Source organism: Equus przewalskii, chromosome 15 (assembly GCF_037783145.1).
Source record: "Equus przewalskii isolate Varuska chromosome 15, EquPr2, whole genome shotgun sequence".
Classification (NCBI taxonomy): domain Eukaryota; kingdom Metazoa; phylum Chordata; class Mammalia; order Perissodactyla; family Equidae; genus Equus; species Equus przewalskii.
Genome location: NC_091845.1, coordinates 78,381,265 through 78,401,116, shown reverse-complemented (window position 1 = coordinate 78,401,116; position 19,852 = coordinate 78,381,265). Strand labels below are relative to the sequence as shown.

The following is a 19,852-nucleotide window of genomic DNA, read 5'->3' as shown; positions in this document are numbered from 1 at the left end:
CAGAAACTGTCCCCTTATTCTCATATACCAGCGAAAACAGGAAAGAATCTATTGAGAGAAAGAGAGCGTGTGTGCGCATGTGTTTAAAGTAAGAGAATAAGAGAAGTTAAAATATGATAGAATCCCTCTTCAACTTTCCGTTTTCGTGCCTTGGGTCTGGATGTTTGAAGAAGACAGAAATAAAAGGAACCTCAGGTTTTCCAGCAAACAGCAAGCGCTAATACTTTCTATTTAAAAGCAACTAGGGAAAAACACTCCTCAAAGCAAACCAGGACCCTCCCACCCCCCCGCCGTGAATCGTCTGTGGATCACGGAGCCAGGTCCCGCTTGGGTACCACTCGGCAGGGGGTTCCGCTTTCATCCTCCTCCCAGCGCCCCTGCAGGCGGGATGAGAGCAGGGCTGTGGGTCCGCGGTGCCAGGGAGGAGCCGCCCGCCCGCCCAGGAGAGGAGGCGGCTCTGGCTTCGGAGCCGCCCCCTCCCGCCGCCGGAGAACAAACGGGATATTCAGCCGTGGCCTGCGGCTGCCAGAGCAACTCCTCCGGGGAAATTAAGCGTCGAGTCAGACGGCACCGTAATCGCCTTTATAAGCGCCCCGCCCGCCCGCCGCGCACACCCGGATACCTGGCTGCCCCGGCCGGGCGAGAGCGAGCGAGAGACAGGGCGAGCAGCCAGCCGGCCGTGCGCCGCCGGGCCGGGCTTCATGCCCGTGGGAGCCCGCGTGTGAGCCGGGCGCGTGCGGACGGGTGGGAGCCCCGGCGTGCGCGCCGGCTGCGGGCGAGCCCGCGTGTGCACCGGCCATGAGGGGCGCGGGCGCCTGGGCCCCGCTCTGCCTGCTGCTGGCCGCCGCCCAGCCCTCGCGGCAGCAGCCCCCGGAGAGGTAACGCGCCCCCCGCCCTGCCCCCTCTCCTTTTCTCCCTCCCTCTGCCCTGCAGCCTCGCCCGAGGCTTCACTCCACTCGCTTCGGGGCGCCCGGGACCCAGCGCACAACCCTGAGGCCGCCGCCCCCGCGTGGGCTGCCGCGGCGACCTCAGGAGCGCAGGACCCCGGCGCACGCCTGCCCGCGGGGCTCCCTCATGCGCCCCGCTCGGCCTGCGGGTGGGCCCGCAGCTGGCCCGGCCACCACGTGGCGGGGGCTTAATCTGACCTGCGTCTCCTCTCCCCGAGGGTTTCTGCGGGCGGAGGGAGCCCTAGGGCCCAGATGTGTGGCCTTTGGTTTACGTCTGTTTTCTTGCCCCGGGGAGGCTTTGCCCAGAGACCGAAGCCTGGGGAAACAACCGGCGCCCAGGCAGCCGCTCTCGGACAGTTAACTCTTCGCCAACCTGCGCGCTGAGGGACAGCCCCAGGTCCTGGGCTGGGGGACCCAACCTATGGGCAACTTTGGCATCTCCTCTTCCCCCTCCATCACCGTCAAGCTCCCTTTTCAATGAGAGGCTCTGCCAATGGCCCACGATTTTCAGAAAAGGGGAGAACTAGGCATTTCTCCAAATCGAGGAAATTAAAACTTTTGTATATTGATCAGTTGCTTGTCTGGCTTTAAAACCGTTCTCCTCACCCAGCCGAGGTCTCACCCTCTCTCTTTCTCCCCTCTGGTTACATTTTCCATTTACCATTTTCCTGTAAGATCTTACCACTACGTGGAGGGCTTGATTGCAGATGGACGGATGGATAAAGAGATACTGAGTTATGTTGATGGAGACAGATGGTAGCTGGACTGAATGTTTTATCAGGCTATAATTTAAATATTCTAAGAGCTAGCAAGTATTTCAAATCCCTTATATGGTGCAGGCATTTATTAATCAGTATTAACTTTATCCATATTAATAGGCTACACCTTTCTGAAGTTGAGGTTAGATTGTAAGTCCATGTTTCAAATTAAGTTTCTTTTCCTCCTTTGTTTTCCCAGACCTGTTTTCGCATGTGGTGGCATTCTTACTGGAGAGTCTGGATTTATTGGCAGCGAAGGTTTTCCTGGAGTGTACCCTCCAAATAGCAAATGTACTTGGAAAATCACAGTAAGCGTTTTTTAAGGGTATTCTCCTGGAAGTGGGTCTTGGAAACAGTGGGAGGCTGCTGCTGGTGTCTGGTGTCGGGTTTTGGGTTAGGGGCAAATGCCTGAAATAGTGAAATTCTGGATTTTCCTCAACTATTTGGGAGATTTTTATTAATAGAGCTAGTGGTGTCCTGCATTAGTGATTAGAAAGGGCACAAGATAATGCTTGAAGGAATAAATTCTGAAAGCAGATGTGTTTCTGAAGACCCAGCCTGACTCAGTTGAGTTTCATAGATTCAAAATTAAGGCTATTTTCAGTCAAAGGCCTGTTGTAGTGACTTTTAGAAGCTGTTTGTTGCCTGTGCCTTGCATAGATGCCTCCCAGGAAGAAATGAAAGATCAAAGGTGGTCCTCACCCCTGACCACTTTATACCCAACAGGGGTAAAAAGAGAAGGAAAAAAAATCCCACTTAATGTCCCTGACTTGTTACAACCACTACAGGCAATGTAAGATTAGAGAATAATAATAACTGGGGTGGGGGGGGAGCGGTAAATATCAAACAAAGACCAACAAAATGCCCATGCTGGTTGGTAATGGCATAGATTATGCTGAGTCAAGATAAGAAATCAGATTTAGAGACAGCCAGCTTAAAAAAAGGTCTGGATTTAGACTTTTTAGAGTCAGCTGGACTGAGTCATCTTTCCATTCAGCATAGGAGTGACTGTTATCTTCTTCATGTTTTCCTTGTTGGGAAATTGTTTGGTAATTGAACACACTGGCTCACTGAGAGCTTCCTTCAGTCAGATTACACCACGCACGGTTGGGATTTTTCAAAGTAGCTGCCTCTTACTGAACACTTGCTGTGTGCCAGGCACTGTGCCGAGTAGTTAACGAGCATCTCACTGAATCCTTGAGATCAGTCTGAGAAAGTAACTGAGAAAGTTATCCTCGTTTTAAGATGGGAAGGCAGAGGCCTGGAGCAGTTATGTAAATTGACTTGATCAAACATTTGCTAAGTCCAACTTTATGTAAAGTGAAACCTATTTCGCAATGAGGCATTCTCACCAAGAAGGTCATTTGACAGGCAGATATGAGGAGTCCCCCTACTTAATATAAAACTTGGCTCCTATATGCATTGATGCTGTCCTATAAAATATCAACTATCTGATGAACTGGTACCAATTTAATTATATTATTGCAAGACATGGGGCCAGGAGAGAATTAGTCATAGGAAATAGCTTTGAAATATTGGTATTTAGCATAAATGTGAAATAAGGCTCTGAAACAAACATATAACTTGGTTTTCATATTGTAGTTGTGTTTCAATTGTTATTAAATGGCTATAAGTTAAAATGATTCAAAGAAGTTAATGACTGAGAGGCATCATGTGCCTAACAAGCATATATTCATGGGTGGCCATGTGTTTTGGGCAGTGTTGGTGTGACATCAGACTTTACTGTCCAGTGAAGGTTTTCCTTGGTAAAGAAGTGGCGTGCCTCCCAGCGGCCTGACTGCCTCATTCTTACATGTCGGGGCAGGGCAAGGATAATGGATGCTGCATTGGGATGCACTGTAAGGGTAAGGCAGGGTTTAGGCCTGTGGGCTCAGCAGTCATCCTTCCCTGGATTCACATTCTCTTCCCATTACTCATAAAGTGTGTGGCCAGGATTTATCTTCTGTAAACCTCAGGATTGTTGTGAAGATAAAATGAAATAGTTCACGTAAAGCCCTTCAGCTCAGTGCCTGGGATATGATAAATGTTCAATAAATGTTAGCCATCACTGTTGTCATTTTCATTATCCTCATTATTGCTGGTATGGAGTTGTCCTTCCTTCTGCCCTGTAGGCAATATGGCAGATCGCTGCCACCCCCTCACCACGTTAGCCAAGCTGGGCATGGCATTAGCTCAGAACAGCTGAGACTTTTATGGAACAGTCTACTTTGTCATCTGTATCTAGGAAGACCTTATTTCTGTGCTTGGGTTCTACTGTAATCTTCTTGGACAGGTTCTATGTGAGTTAGGTCTACGTCAGCTTCCAGTAACAGAGACCCAAAATAGCAGTGGCTCCAACAGAAGTTTGGTTCTCTCTCACAAAGTAAATCTGGAGGTAAGCAATTCAGGATTGATGTGGCAGCTTCACAATCATTGGGCACCCGGTATCTTTCTCTTTCCCTGCTCCGCCACCCTGAGCCTGCCACCTCATTGTCCAAGATGACTGTTCAAGTTCCAGCCATCATGTTCATGTTCCAGCAAACAAAAAGGAAGAGAAGAAGGGCTTCTATCCTCTCCTTAAGGACATCGTGCAGAATTACATGCAACTTGCTGCTTACATTTCATTGACTGGTTCTTAGTCACGTGGCCACTTATAGCTATAAGGAAGCTAAGAAGTGAAGGTTTCCTTTCAGGCTTCCAGAGGCTCCACTAATGCTAAAATTTAAGTTTTCTATCACTGTACAAAGAAGGGAAAACTAGCAGGCGACAAGGAGTCTCTGTGACATATTTATTTGTGGTTTGCCAAGGCTGCCTGAACTAATGTTCGTAAAGTTGAGTAACAAATGTCAGCCTTTTTTGAAAAAATATATCTGTAGAAAGCATAGGTAGTACAGAAGAAAGGGCTGCACAATTTGCTTTTCTAGTTAAAAGCTTTATATTTTTCAAGCTTAGCCAGTTGAGTTTGTTCTGTCGCAAGGGGCTGCCTCTCTATTTGCCTATGAGTAGCTATGAAGAACTTCCAGAGGAGCCCAGCACATTCTCCTGGTTATAAATACAGCCTCAGCAGAACGTTCACAAAGGCCTTGGGTGTTCTCAAAGTCTGTTTGACCACATCTTTATTTCTTTGTATTTCACAGGAATACAAGTAATTCATTTGTATAAATCTTCCCAGTTTTTCTTCCTGGTGCTCTGATTTATCCAGGTAGCAGAAGGGAGCTCCCCAGCTCCTGTAGATCCTGGGGGAGAGAAAAGGAGGAGAGCTGTGGTAGAGCTCAAGCTAGGAATCCTGAGTGTCATTCATTCAACAAACGTGTTGAGTGCTGGGTGCTGTTGGAGTTACGACAGCGAACACGACAGCCACCTCCTTGGCCTCATGCAGCTAGCATTCTACTTTGGGGAGACAGGCAATTAATGTTTAAACAAACAAGTAGGCAAGAAAATATCAAGTAATGATAAACGCATTGTAAAAAGAAAATAGTACTTCACACACATTAAGATGGATGTTATGAAAATAGCTATGTTGGCGAAAATGTGGAAAAATTGGAACCCTTGTGCATCGCAGGTGGGAATGTAAAATGGTGTAGCTGCTGTGGAAAACAGTATGGTGATTTCTCAAGAAATTAAACATAGAATTACCTTAAAAAGCAAGGAAATTATGACCCATAATACAACATCGATGAACCTTGAGGACATTATGCTAAGTGAAATAAGCCAGTCACAAAAGGACAAATCTTGCATGATTCCACTTATATGAAACACCTAGAGTAGTCACATTCTTACAGACAGAAAGTAGAAAGTAGAATGGTGGGTGCCGGGGGCGGGGGAATGGGAGTTAGTATTGAATGGATACAAAGTTTCAGTTGGGGAAGAGGAAGAAGTTCTGGAGATGGATAGTGGTGATGGTCACACAGCAATATGAATGTACTTGCCACTGAACTGTACGCTTAAAAGTGGTTAAAATGGTAAACTTTGTTATGTATATTTTATCACAATAAAAAAATTTTAAAAATAAAATGAAACAAAGCAGGGGAGTATTGTGTAATTCTACTTGCATGCAATGTTCAGAAAAGACAAATCTGTAGAGATGGAAAGTGGATTAGTGGTTGCCTGGGACAAGGGATAGGTAAGGGGAGTAACAGTGAATGGTCACGAGGAATCTTACTGAGAGGATGGAAATGTTTTAAACGTGACTTATAGTGATGGTTGCACAACTTGGTATACTTAGTAAAAATCATTGAATAGAAATGAGTGAATTTTATAATATGTAAAATATACCTCAAGAAAGTTGTAAAACCCCCCCCCCCCCACACACACACACACACGCACCCCATAGCGGTGGGATAGAGAGTGGCTACGAAGCTAGGTTAGATGGGGTGGTCAGGAAAGGCCACTCTGAGGAGGTGACATTTAAGCTGAGGCCTAAGTGCTAAGGCTAAGCCCTGTACAAGTCTGGGGAGGAGGATTTTAGGCAGAGGGACCAGCAAGTGCAAAGGTCCTGAGATGCAAAGAAGCTTGATTGGTCTGAAGAACAGCCAGGAGGTCAGTGTGGCTGGAACAGAATGAGCAAGGAGGACGATGGTAAGAGAAGTAAACAAGGTGAGTTGGGCCCTGTAGGCCATGGTGAGGAGTTTGAATTTTCTTTTGATTAGGAAGCCACTAGAGAATCTTAAGCAGAGGAATGAGAGCATCTGGTTTTGAAAGATCGTTCTGGCTTCTATGCAGAGGATGACTTGTAGGGAGTTAGGAATGGAATCACAGGGAGACCACGTAGGAAGCTCCTGTGGTATCCAGAAGAGACAAGATGATGGAGTGGACAAGGGCGGTAACAAAGGAGACGAACGTGCCTGGAATCTTCTGCCTAAAGCATGTCTCAGCAGTTCTGAATGCAGTAGTGGGTAGTGCGCCCGCCCAGAGGCCAGATGCACCAGGCTGGCCGCGCCAGGCTGGACCCTTGGTTGGCAGCTGCTCTGGACTGGGCTGTGCTCTGGTCTCATCTAGGGTAGGCTCTGAAAGACTTTCCCAAAGCCGGTGGATCTAGTCCATTTTTCTGCTCCTGCACTCAGTAAACCAAGAATAGAGTTCCCACTGAGTGAGTCAAAATGACTTTTACTAAAATATCACAGAGAAGAGACCCCTCAGGATGGGAGAGTCTCAGAGTAGCCCTCAAACTCGAGCTCCTGTAGCTGGAGAGAAGGATCCTACTTGAGTGTACCTGCCTCTCTTTCCTTCCTTCCGCGCTGGAGGTGTGTCCCAGCACCAAATCGTTTTCATAAACTATCGGTGGGCGAATGTGGAAGGTCTGATTTTAGCATCTGCATGCTTCGAGAAACGTGAATGCCAGTCGTCACCACCAAACTTTCTAGCCAATTGTATTGGACTTGCTGGTGTGGAAGTATACAACGCACACTGGAAATTTAGCTTTGTCCTTAAATTATAGCACTTTACAATTTTCATAGCAATTTCTTAGACAGCTATACTATCCAATATGCTATCAATATTGGTTATGTAAATTTAAATTAATAAAAGTTAAATTAAAAATTCAGTTCCTCAGTCACACTAGCCACATTTCAAGCGCTCTGTAGCCACATGTGGACAGTGGCTTCCATACTGGACAGTGTGTAATATGAATATGTCCATGGCCACAAAAAGTTCCTTTGGACGGTGCTGTTCTGGAGAATCTTTGAGGTTAATTTGGTCATGTAAAGACACGTCGGGGAGGAAGGCGCTGCCTGCTGCTGAGTTGCACTTCTGCTCTGCAGATGCGGAAGCTGACGCTTGTTCTGCGTGGTCTGGAAGCTGTGACAGGAACTCAGCCTCTTGAGTCAGCTTTATCCTTCTGGCCACCAACTCTTGGTGACCTCAGCTAGTCTTAGGTTTACTGATTACTAATTAACTTTTTACTAAATTACTAATTAACTTTGCTGAGTATGTTCTCAAAAATGTAAGGCTAGAGATGAAATCAGAGAATTTGAGGGTTAAGAAATTGTCAAATATTTTATAATCCATGATGGGGCTGAGCATTTCTTAGTTTCCTGTAAGAGCTGATTTTCAGGACTGCAACCTAAGGGGCATCTGCATTAAAAAACCTAGTCTTCCTATGGGGGAGGGGCAGGAGTTAAGTGTGATTTGACAGCCAGGGGACATATAAGCCTTTTGAAAATAGTGGCTGGTCTTCTAAGCAAGGTTGGAAGGACAACAGGATTGGGTGGAGGCAAAATTGCTTTAAGGATGAGAATCAGTGACTCCACCTGTACTGAGCCCTGCAACAAGAAATGAACCTCCAAGTATTGACATAGCACCGCTTGGACCTGTTTATCACAGTGGTCCTCCTCCTGGGTCCATGTGTCCAAAGGGCAAGACTGTGTGAAGAGACAGCAAGAGATCTCTGAGATCCTTAAAGGAAGTCGGGGAGAGTGGACCATTGTCAGCTAGCACACAGCCAGTGTGATGTGGTTCTGAAGCCGGGTACCTGAGGGTTACTGTAGATATTCAATAAGCAGATTGCCCTTTTCTTGTTTAATTTGATGGGTGACTCAGGGGTCTCCAAGATTTGTGAGCTTGTTTTGCAGAAGAAAGAGAATGCCTTTGGGAGGTTGCAATCACCGTCACTGCAAGGCCGGCCCCCAGCAGCCGTTGCAGATTGCCCAGGGGCTTATCAGGAGTGACCCCTTTATTTCTCCAAGGCTTTTCCTGCCAAGCCCCTTAGCTCTATAAAACCCCTGCTTTCTGCTCTTGTGAGGGCGGATTTTAGCGAACCCACCTTCTCGTTTTGGCCAATTCAAATAAATCTCTCCATCTCCAAGCACCGATGTCTCAGTGTTTGGCTTACTACACGTTGGGCACAGGAACTTGAGATGAAGAGGGTCGGTGACACTTCACCGCTACATAGGCAAGATGCATTTTTTATGAAGAGCCCACCAGACACGGAGCGAAGTGCTGGAGACACACAGATGAATTCAGAGGAGATGTGAGCGTGGACAGCTGCCTGTGATGTGTTCCCCAGGCTCTGAGTGGGAGCGAGAGAAGGCCCAGCAGGCACCTTGACACAGAGACCACCTTCCATTCATGGCTTCATTGCAAACTTGGCAAATCACCAATACTTCCATGATCTTTTCATCTGTAATTTGTTCATTTTATAATTCCATAGTAGAACTAGAGATTCATATTGACGATTTGACCCAATTTTTTGAAAAAGAGAAATAGGCATTAGTAGTAAAATAATACCTTGTGAAAGCACTTGGTTCAGAGTTTGACTTGGGCTACATATTATGGCCAGCTAAGCAGGACCAGCTGAAGCTTTATTCATAGCAACCATGCAAATTAGAGGAAACTTGAAGCCTGGTATGTAGGAATTGTTGTTTTTCAGTTGATTCCTGAAGTTAAACTAAATATCGCATCTGAATGTGTTAGGCAGTTGCTGTTATTATCTGACAAAAACAGCAATTGGTGTGCAGGGATCGGAGAAAATGATTGTGTTCTTAGATTGAAAGCCGAGCGTAATTTACAAAACAGTTGTTAAAATGAGATAATCCATTTATGTGTTCCCATTTTTATGAATCACTATTGAGATTACAAGGTATTTATCTGTTATTTATATGTCTTCTTTATTCCCCTCCCCCCGCCCCAGGTTTAAAGGTATTGAAGTTAGAGAGCCGGCTGTTGAAGGTTTCGGTTATTATTTTCAGCACAGGTTGGGCTTGGGGAGAATCAGCAAACATGTGAGCAGTTTAAAATTTAGCATTGGAAGTCCCCTTAACCTTGAAGTAAATACTGTAGGAGGGTCAGAAAGTCGCAGACCTTTGCCAGAACGGGGAGGAGAATTATAGGGATGATTAGAATCAATCCCATTTAAGCTGACAGTATGAGGCAAAATTTTCCTTATTTAGCTAATTCATGCAGAAGAAAAAAAGCATAAATTAGCGTATGTAGAAGATCTTCAGATTCCCCAGGTAATGCATGGATTATCGTTTTGATAACTATTTTTTCTATTTAGCTGGGATTAACTATACTAGTTATTATGTGGATTGTGGATCTAAAATAGTAATGTACGGTTTTCAGCATACCTTAAATATATTGTATCGTTTTCTTTCTTTTGCATCCAATCCTGTGATGTCAGTGGGATATGTATTAGTATGTCCATTTCATAAGGGGGAGCTGAGACCTGAAGAACTGTATCTCGCCTAATATTGGTCGTCATGCTTTCGTATGGTATGAAAAGACTAACACAAAATGTTCTGATTTGGTAGTCCAAATGCACTATTATGCACTTATTTAGCAAATAAATAAACATTCACTCAACACTTATTGAGCACCTACCACGTACTAGGCATTGGGTTGGGCCCTGGGGTAAAAAGACAAGGCATAGTTTCTGTGCTCAGGGAGTTTGTAATCTGGTAGGGAGTAGTCAGAGACGAGAATCAGTAGCAGTTACATGTGTAAATAGATATGATGCTCATTGCAAGTAGTCCTAAGTATTGATAATTTGAAATGAGGCTTATTTACATTTTTTAAAATTACTGAACCTCTTAGATTATTTAAGATGAAAATAATTATTGCCTCATGCAAAGAGTAGAAGATGTTATGACCCCGTTTACATCTGCGCTGCTCCAAGACTTGAGGAATTGTTACTATGTCCTTTGTTTGATATCACAGGGCTGTTTTACACCACAGGCCTTGATATTTCCAAATATGCCTAATAAGCAATTAGGTAAAGGCGTTCCTGTAACATTGCTTTGGGGGGGATTTTGTTGCTAATGTATGTTAGTCATCATGCTGAATTCATCCTCCCAAAGCCTGCTTAAATTTCAGTGGCACTGGCGCTTAGTTTAAAGAAATGGCAGATTAAACATGTGATTGGGTTTGTCTTCCAAGAATCACCTTCATATGGCTTCATGAGAAGGAAGTCAACAGCATGGGGTTTGGGGTGAAAATTGAAACATATAGTGATGTTCTAGTAAGATCAGTGCTAGGTATATGATTTGAGAAAACAAATGCTGCTGTTGTGAATTTAGACAGGAACTCAATATTTTAAGTCACTTAATTATACCTAAGGGTATAGCAAGGGATTCGAAAATTACTATTATTTGCTTGGCATAACCACAGCAGGACAGATAGGGGAATGGAATTTTGGCCTTAAACACATGCTTCCTGGCTTTGAACTACATGTAGGATTTCGAATTATATAGAGACGTAAATTCCAATCGTAACTATGGGTTTTCTTTTTTAAAGTCCATATACATTTGTTGGACTAGCCTCGATTATTTCAGCTGCCTGAATAGTCATTTAACCGAATACTTGACTTAATATGATTTGCATCTGATTCCTGAGTAAAGCTGAGTATAGTTCGCAGAGAGTGTCTGCGTACCCAGGCCTGAGGACCGTGTGCGTGGGATAAGAGCTGTGTGACTGGTTTTGTTTGTTTTCTTTTGTTTTTTAGTTAAGAGAGTATAATTCTGAGACTTTGTGATTTTTATAACACTTAAACTGTCCCAGTTAGGTTTCAGTTGATAAGAGAATGGAAGAATAAAAACATTTCCGTGCTGCCTTAAATCCTCCTGGGAAGCAGGGAGAATAAATATCCTAAATAAATAAGCAAGTAGGAGACATTTTTCCCACTGGGGCCTCCGTCCAATTTTTCTAAATTTGTTTACTTTTCTGCTTACTTTTAAGGGTCTGTGTTGCTTGATTTTGTTTTATTTTTCTTTGCTCTTTCACATGGAAATCAAATATGTTTTTATTGATTGAAAACCTGATGTTCTATGAATGTGCTTATTTGTACTGCTTGTATTTTTAGCGTGGTGTTCAGGCAGATGCCTTAGAAAGGGCTTCAGGAGAAGAGAAGAAAGTGAGAAACCATGGAAATGAAGTCTTCATTGAGTATTTTTTCTGAAAGAGATTCTCTTTAATAACATATTAATGAGCAAAAATGTCATTCTTTCCTAAGATATTGCTCTAATAATGGAGCACAAAGATAACACATTTAAAACCGCTCCACTACAAAGCAATGTGGATTGAGAAGGCATTTAACAGAGGTAAAACACTCAGAAAGGATTTTTAAGAATGTATTATTAAAAAGACTGATGGAATTACTTTCACATTCCTTGTGCACCTCCAGAGTTCAATTTATGATGTGAAATTATGGGCAAATTTGAATTGTTCCATAAATTTGCAGATTCCTTAAAATCAGATACTGACAGTAAAAAAGAGAGTGGTCTCATTTGCTGCTTGCTTTATGCTGGTGACCAGAGAAGCATTTAGAGGCTCCTAATTTTAAGGGTTTCTCTCTTTTTTTCCACGCTGTTCTGCTTGGAGTTAGGAGTGTTCCTGTGGATACTTGCTGCCCCATGTTCCGTGCACAGAGAAGTTTTACATGTTTGCATTATTGTTCCTGGATCCCACAAAAAATGTCATGACTACCTTCGACTTACACAGTTGCACATCATAATTTAGCAGCTTTATCAACAGTGGCTATAGCCGCTGATTACTCTGAATTTCTTACTCTAGGAACTTGGGAGAAGAGAAGTGTTTTTTTCAGATGTATTATTTGTTAGATCATGAGAGTCAATGTGGCAAGTCTCTAGAAAACCAATACAAACATCTAAAAATAGATGGAACACCCACAGAAAAGGGGGAGTTGGAACTGAAGCTGCACAAGCCCTGCCACTAAATATCACCTCTTTCACCACCTCACCCCCAAGACACTCCTGAGCGCTCCATATAATAAAATAGTGTTTCCCAAATGTGGAGGGAGGGAGAGACCATTTAGTCAGAAACGGGCTGTTCCATGCACCCGGCTGACAAGAAGAAGGGCACAAGGAAGCCAGTAGAGATTTTATTGCTGTTGACTGCTCCTAGAAATGTCTGATTGCTAGGCACAGACTTTCTAAAAGCCCTGGGCTACGACTGACCTTCTCCAAAGAAATCATAATTCATTAATTCATTAAAACTATTTTTAAAGTGCCTACAGAGATTGGGTGCTGGGTTGTGCACCGAGACTGCAATAATTGGAAAACCACATCCCTGGACGGGGCTGGGGGAGGTAAGGAGACTCTCAGTAGTGAGGGAGATGTCAAGGAAATGAATAACAGTGGCACAAGGTGACAAAGTTCAAGGTGGAGGGTTGGACATGTGGCATTACTCACGACTAGAAGAATGGGCATTGGAGAGTCAGACTGACATACTGTTCAACCATTTCTTTGGTATGTGATACAGTTTCCAGAACTTTCCAAAGTTGGTGTCATGGTCAGACCTGCCTTGTAAAGGTGATGTGAGGATTGAAAGGAGGTAGTAGATGAAAGGCCTTTGGCACAGTGCTTGGTACAAGCAAGCACTCAATAAATGGTGGTGGTGGTGGTGGTGATTATTTTTTTTTACCTCTCTTCCAGGGCTGTAATAAGGCTTAAAAGTGTGGTGTTTGTATAGAACTTGTCTACAAGCCAATGCATTTCGAGCTGAATGGTAATCCCTTTGGGGCATGGCTAGCTCCCATTGGAAATACCCATTCCTACTCACTATGTCCTTTCTTCATGTAAAATAGGATCTTTCATAAGACTTTGTCCACAGAAGCTTTTCCACACCTTCCCTGCCTGTCCTCACGCCGTGTCCCCTCAACCACCCACCTCCCACCCCAGCACCAGCCGAGAGTGCCCCTTAACTTTTGAAAGCCGGGTGTTTAGAAGAAGAGAAAGGACTGTCAGTTAAAAATTGCAAATAACTTTCTGTCTTTAGAGATGGAGACCTTAATTCACCTTTGGAACCCAAATCACCAGAACAGTCCCCTAGTTATACAAATTAAGTGATGAATTTATTCATTTATTCCATCAGACAGCTCATGATATAATGGTTAAGAGTGTGGTTTCTGGAGCCAGACTGCCTGAGTTCAAATACCACCTCCGCTATTGTGGTGGTGAGTCTCCAAAGATGAGCCACCAGTAACCACGCCTCCTGGTATGCATGCCTTTTTCTAGTACCCTCAAACACTGAGTCTGGGCTGGCCCTATGAAACAAATAGAATGGGGCAGAAGCCACACTACGTGACTTCTGGGCTAGGGCATAAGAATCTTAAAGCTTTTGCCTTAGTCTCTGAAAACGTGCACTTTTGGGGAAGCTAACTGCCATATAAGGACCACCATGCTGTGAGGAAGCCCAAGCTAGCCATGGAGAGAGGCTTCATGAAGAGAGAGAGAGAGAGAGAGAGAGAGAGAGAGAGAGAGAGGTACAGAGCCCCTCACAGCGCCTAGTCTTTCCAGTCTTCCCAGCTGAGGGGCCAGACATGTGAGTGCAGAAGTCGTCTTGGAGGACTAGCCCGATTAAGCCTTCAGATGACTTATCGAGCTGAGAGCTGAGAGTAACTGCACGAGAGAATTGAAGCAAGAACCACCCAGCTGAGACCAGTGAACTCAGAACCATAAGAAATAAGAGTACATTATTATTTTAAGACACTAAATTTTGGGATGGTTTGTTATGCAGCAGTAAGTTACCAAAACAGTTACTTACTAGCTGTTTGACCTTGAGTTTGTAAGTTAAACTCTCTGTGTCCCAGTGTCCTCATCTATAAAACATGGCTAATAATACTCCCTGCCTCGTAGGATCACTTTGGGGATTAAATGAGTTATTGCACGTACGATATTAAGAACAGTGCCCAGCACACGGTAAATACCCCCCAAAATAATAAGTATCATCCATTCATGAAATATTTATTGGATACTTCTTCTGTGTCAGGCCCTGTTTTACATTCTAGGGCTACAATAATGAAGGTCCTTGCACTGATGGTGTTTACATTCCAGAGGGGAAGAGAGACAGTAAAATGGACCACAAAGCGTAGGGTGGGAAAAAGTGCCATGAAGACAGTAAAACAAAGTGACGTCATAGAGATTGACATCGATGATGTGGCTTCTGAGCCGAAACCTGGATGGTGCCAGGCATCTAGCCACTGGTGGTTCTCGGAGAAATCGTGAGGTCACCACCGCTCTGAATGCAGATGGTGTAGTATCAGCAACCTCTCTGAGATTTCCTGTCCCTTGTAAGTAGAGTACAGAATGTCTCCTGGATGCTCGTGAATGGCAAGGCCTTGCTCATGGGTTAAGATTAGCTCCTGTGGAGAGGGCAGTGGATTTGGTTTGCTTCTGTGCTTATTTATGCTGGGTTTGTCGGTTTTTGACTTCTGAGAGGTGCTTTGGCATGTGGAGAGGGGAGGAGCTAAAGGTCTGTTTTTGTGAGTAGTGTTGCCTTGGGTCCCAGGTGCCACAGTGTGACGCAGAGTTGGGAGGAGGCTGTTTTCCTCATCCCCACTCATGACTCTTCTGCGACCTGGGGAGGATGTGGAAACAGAGGAGCGTCAGGAAGTAGCACCCTTGAGACAGACAGAGGCTTCCTCTTCTTGGGCGTTTCAGGGGACTTGGAGGGTGTGTCTTTCAGCAGGAACATTTTGTTTATCCATTCATCTGTTAATGGACACAGGTTTTTTCCACTTTGTGGCTGTTTTGAATAGTGCTGCTGTGAACGCTGGTGTGCATGTCTCTGTTGGAGCACCTGCTTTCAGTTCCTTTGGGCACAGACCGAGGAGTGGAATTGCAGGATCATACGGTGATTCTATGTGTAGCTTTTTGAGGAGCCACCAAACTGTTTTCCAGTTCTAAGAGAGAAATGACGTAGTGAACACCATCACCAGGGAGCCAGACTGCTTTGTCAGCCTGTGTAGACGTCCCTTGGAGATGTTCCAGAACAACTGGGATTTCAGGGGGGACTCTGGCACAGTCATCAAGCTGATAGGAACTTGCACCATTGGTCTTTAGTGATTACAACTAAGTGTGTACTGTTTGGGGATACATATATATGTGATAAAAAAAATTTTAAGCAAAGGAATCATCAGGAGCCAGCTAGCTACTCCAAGAGATGCCCAATATACTTCTCTTTATTATTATAATTGTGTTATAATTTTAAGTAACTTGTTTCATTACTCTCCATAAATCTTGGAGATATATATATTTATCCCTATAAATCTTAGCAATGCATATATTGTTACATTACCCTCTATAAATATTAGCTATCTATATCTGAAAATAATGAAACTGTATTTCTTAAAATAGAAATAAAGCATAGAATTATTAAGTCAGAAAGGTTACCAGACAGCCTTCCTGACTCTCTCTCTCTCCCCTAGTGCAGACAGGGCATCCACTTCCTCTGTGTTCCCATAGCATCTGGGGAGTATCTTTATTGCAGCACTGACCACTGATCATCTGTTTACTAATCTGTCTCCTCTGCTAAACTGTCAAGGCCCTTGTTTTAGTTGTCTGTACTTCGAGTAGCTAACATAGTGCTTCACACATGCAGTAGTAGTTGAGTGAGAGAATGGATGCATGAAGAGTACAGAATGTCTCCTGAATGAAAGAATGAATGAATGAATAGGTTGATTACTCCACGTGCTTTTAGGCGGAACAGCACAGAAGCGATCCATCTCTGCAGAAAAGTATCTATTTATTACCAAAGATCTCTGGGAAAAGAGACTTATTCCATAAATTTTCATAGTCTGTGGAATGCTGCAGGTGAAAGAGATGTTCTCTTCCTGTGTCCTCCCCTGCCGCGTCTCTAGTTGTGTTCCATATGTGTGCTCTTTACACCACCCCCTGAGTTTGTGCATTATCAGTCACCATATGGTTGTCCTGGGGGACCACCAAACAGTCAGCAAAACAGCCTCAGTGACATGAACAAAACAACACGCTGTTTGGATTTAAGGCCACTTTCTGAATATTTACTTTCCAATATAGGTGAATGTTCTAGATGTATCATGGAGTGAAGCTCTTCTTAGATACTTTCTATGTTGACATTCCACTACTCAATTGAAGTATAAATGGACGTTACACTTCTGGAATATGCAAGAGTACAGTGCTGCAATTTGAAAGCTGTTAATTTTATGTATAAAACCATTTTGGGTTGGAATTTATGAATAGTTAAATAGGGAAATAGACAAACAGTTAATATGAATTGAGAGTATATTATATCTAGTTAACTTTAGGAAAAACATTATTTTCTTTTAAAGTCAACAAATACTTGTAAAAATGTAAGTGATATAACAAACATCCATTTATGATGAAAACTCTCAATAAAATAGGTATAGAAGGAAAGCACCTCACATAATAAAGGCCACATATGACAGACCCACAGCCAATATCATACTTAATGGGGAAAAACTGAAAGCCATCCCTCTGAGAACAGGAACAAGACAAGGGTGCCCACTCTTGCCACTCCTATTCGACATGGTACTGGAGGTTTTGGCCAGAGCAATTAGACAAGAAAAAGAAATAAAGGTATCCAAATCGGAAAGGAAGAAGTAAAACTCTCGCTGTTTGTGGATGGCATGATTCTATATATAGAAAACCCTAAAGACTCCACCATAAAACTATTAGAAATAATCAATCAACAACTACAGCAAAGTTGCGGGGTACAAAACCAACTTACAAAAAATCAGTTGCATTTCTATATTCTAATAATGAACTAGGAGAAAGAGAAGTCAAGAATACAATCCCATTTACAATCACAACAAAAAGAATAAAATATCTAGAAATAAACTTAACCAAGACCTATATGCTGAAAACTATAAGACACTATTGAAAGAAATTGAAGAAGACATAAAGAAATGGAAAGATATTCCATGCTCATGAATTGGAAGAATAAACGTAGTTAAAATGTCCATATTACCTAAAGCAATCTATAGATTGCATGCAATCCCAGTTGGAATCCCAGTGATGTTCTTCACAGAAATAGAGAACAAAAAATCCTAAAATTTATATGGAACAAAAGACCTCGAATAGCTAAAGCAATCCTGAGGAAAAAGAACAAAACCGGAGGCATCACAAACCCTGACTTCAAAATATACTATAAAACTATAATAAATGGTGTTGGGAAAACTGGACAGCCACATGCAAAAGAATGAAAGTAGACCATCAGCTTTTGCCATACACAAAAAGTAACTCAAAACGGATTAAAGACTTGAAGGTAAGACTCCTAGAAGAAAATATAGGCAGTACACTCTTTGACATTGGTCTTAGAAGCATCCTTTCGAATGCCATGTCTACTCAGGCAAGGGAAACAAAATAAAAAATAAACAAATGGGACTTCATCAGACTAAGGAGCTTCTGCAAGGCAAAGGAAACCAGGAACAAAACAAAAAGACAATCCACCAACTGGCAGAAAATATTTGCAAATCATGTATCTGACAAGAGATTAATCTCCAAAATATATAAAGAACTCATACAACTCAACACCGAAAAAATGAACAACTCGATCAAAAAATGGGCAGAGGATATGAACAGACGTTTTTCCAAAGAAGATATACAGATGGCCAACAGGCACATGCAAAGGTATTCAGCATCACTAGTCATCAGGGAAATGCAAATCAAAACTACAATAAGATATCACCTCACGCCCATCAGATGGCTATAATTAACAAGATGAGAAATAATAAGTGTTGGAGAGGATGTGGAAAGAAGGGAACCCTCATACACTACTGATGTGAATACAAACTGGTGCAGCCACTATGGAAAACAATATGGAGATTTCTCAAAAAATTAAAAATAGAACTAGCTTACAATCCAGCTATCCCACTATTGGGTATTTATCCAAAGAACCTGAAATCAACAGTACAAAGAGATTCATGCACCCCTGTGTTCATTGCAGCATTATATACAATAGCCAAGACATGGAAGCAATCCAAGTGCCCATTGACTGATGAATGGATAAAGAAGATGTGGTGTGTATATACAATGGAATACTACTCAGTCATAAAAAAGACAAAATTGTCCCATTTGCAACAACATGGATTGACCTTGAGGGTTTTATGTTAAGTGAAATAAGCCAGACAGGGAAAGACAAACACCAGGTGATTTCACTCATATGTGGAAGATAAACAAACACTTGGATAACGAGAACAGATTAGTGGTTACCAGAGGGGAAGCGGGTAGGGGGGGTGGGCAAAAGGGGTAAAGGGGCACATATATGGTGGCGGATAACAACTAGACTATTGGTGGTGAGCACAATGCTGTCTATACAGAAACTGATATATAATAATGTACACCTGAAGTTTACACAGTGTTATAAACCAATATGACCTCAATAAAATAATAATTAAAAAAATGTAAGTGATATAAGGCTGAATGATAGACGTTAGATTATATCATAATTCTAACATTCTTAGAATTGTTTGGTGAACTAGCATTTATAACGTTAAACAAAATCACCTTAAATATTATATTTAAGTTTAGGTATTTCATTCTATTTAGGGCATAAATCTTTTGGGGAAAAAAGTCATTTTGGGGGGAATTCTTCACACTTTGTGAGGAAGAATTAACAGTAAAATTGTCATCCTGATGATGATGATATTTGCTTCTGCCTAAATAGTGATGTTCACACTTAGCCAAAATATGTATTCAGTGATCCTGGAGTACATCGCGAGGGAAACAGGCCTGGCAGCATGTGGCAGAGCCATGCAACAAGAGACAAGGTTTTTCTTTCCACTTAGTGTTATTTTGTGAGCTGTGATGAAGACAGAACATGGATGCAAGAAGGAAAGATGCTAACATGGGAATCGATGAAATTATTTTATTTTATTTATCCAAAACATGTTTACTGAGCACCTACCATGTTCCAGGTACCATTTAGGCCCTTGGGATGCACCAGTGAACCAAGCAGACAGAGACTCTTGTCCTCGAGGAGCTTTACAGGCCTGGCATGTACTGGGAGCAGTGACAAGGCCTGTGGAGTGAACGAAGGAGAAAGTAGCAGAAGCTGGGATCAGAGAGGGAAGAGTGGGGCTGATGCTATAAGACCTTTATCAGTCAGGGCCCCAATAGAAACAGCACACTCAAAATGGGATCATTCCAGGAGGGTTTATTTACAGAGAGTCTGTTTAATAAGGTAGGCTTAGTAGAACCCAGGAGTCAACCCAAGCCAACCTGGGACAGAAAAAACCAGGGAAGTAAATATCCTGACCTAGGTCTCTGCCCTATTTTCAGTTTCCTGCTGGGGTTTCCCATGGCCACAAGCAGCGGGAAGACAGTCGTGGATGTATTCATCCAGGTCAACCACCCAGGAAGGAGAGTAGGGTGGAGATGGGAGGAGAAGGGATCCAGGGGGCAAAGTGAAGACATTTGA

At 43.0% G+C, this 19,852-nt stretch overlaps 1 protein-coding gene across 1 annotated transcript in view; it reads left to right on the top strand.

The window, feature by feature from the left end:
* Positions 1 to 292: 292 nt before the first annotated feature.
* PCOLCE2 (procollagen C-endopeptidase enhancer 2) overlaps positions 293 to 19,852 on the top strand; it is a 66,624-nt gene continuing 47,064 nt past the window's right edge. The window contains exons 1-2 of the mRNA XM_008507704.2: positions 293 to 878; positions 1,905 to 2,013. Of these exons, the coding sequence (XP_008505926.1) occupies positions 799 to 878; positions 1,905 to 2,013 (189 nt within the window). The 5' untranslated portion in view covers positions 293 to 798. The remainder of the gene's footprint in view (positions 879 to 1,904; positions 2,014 to 19,852) is intronic.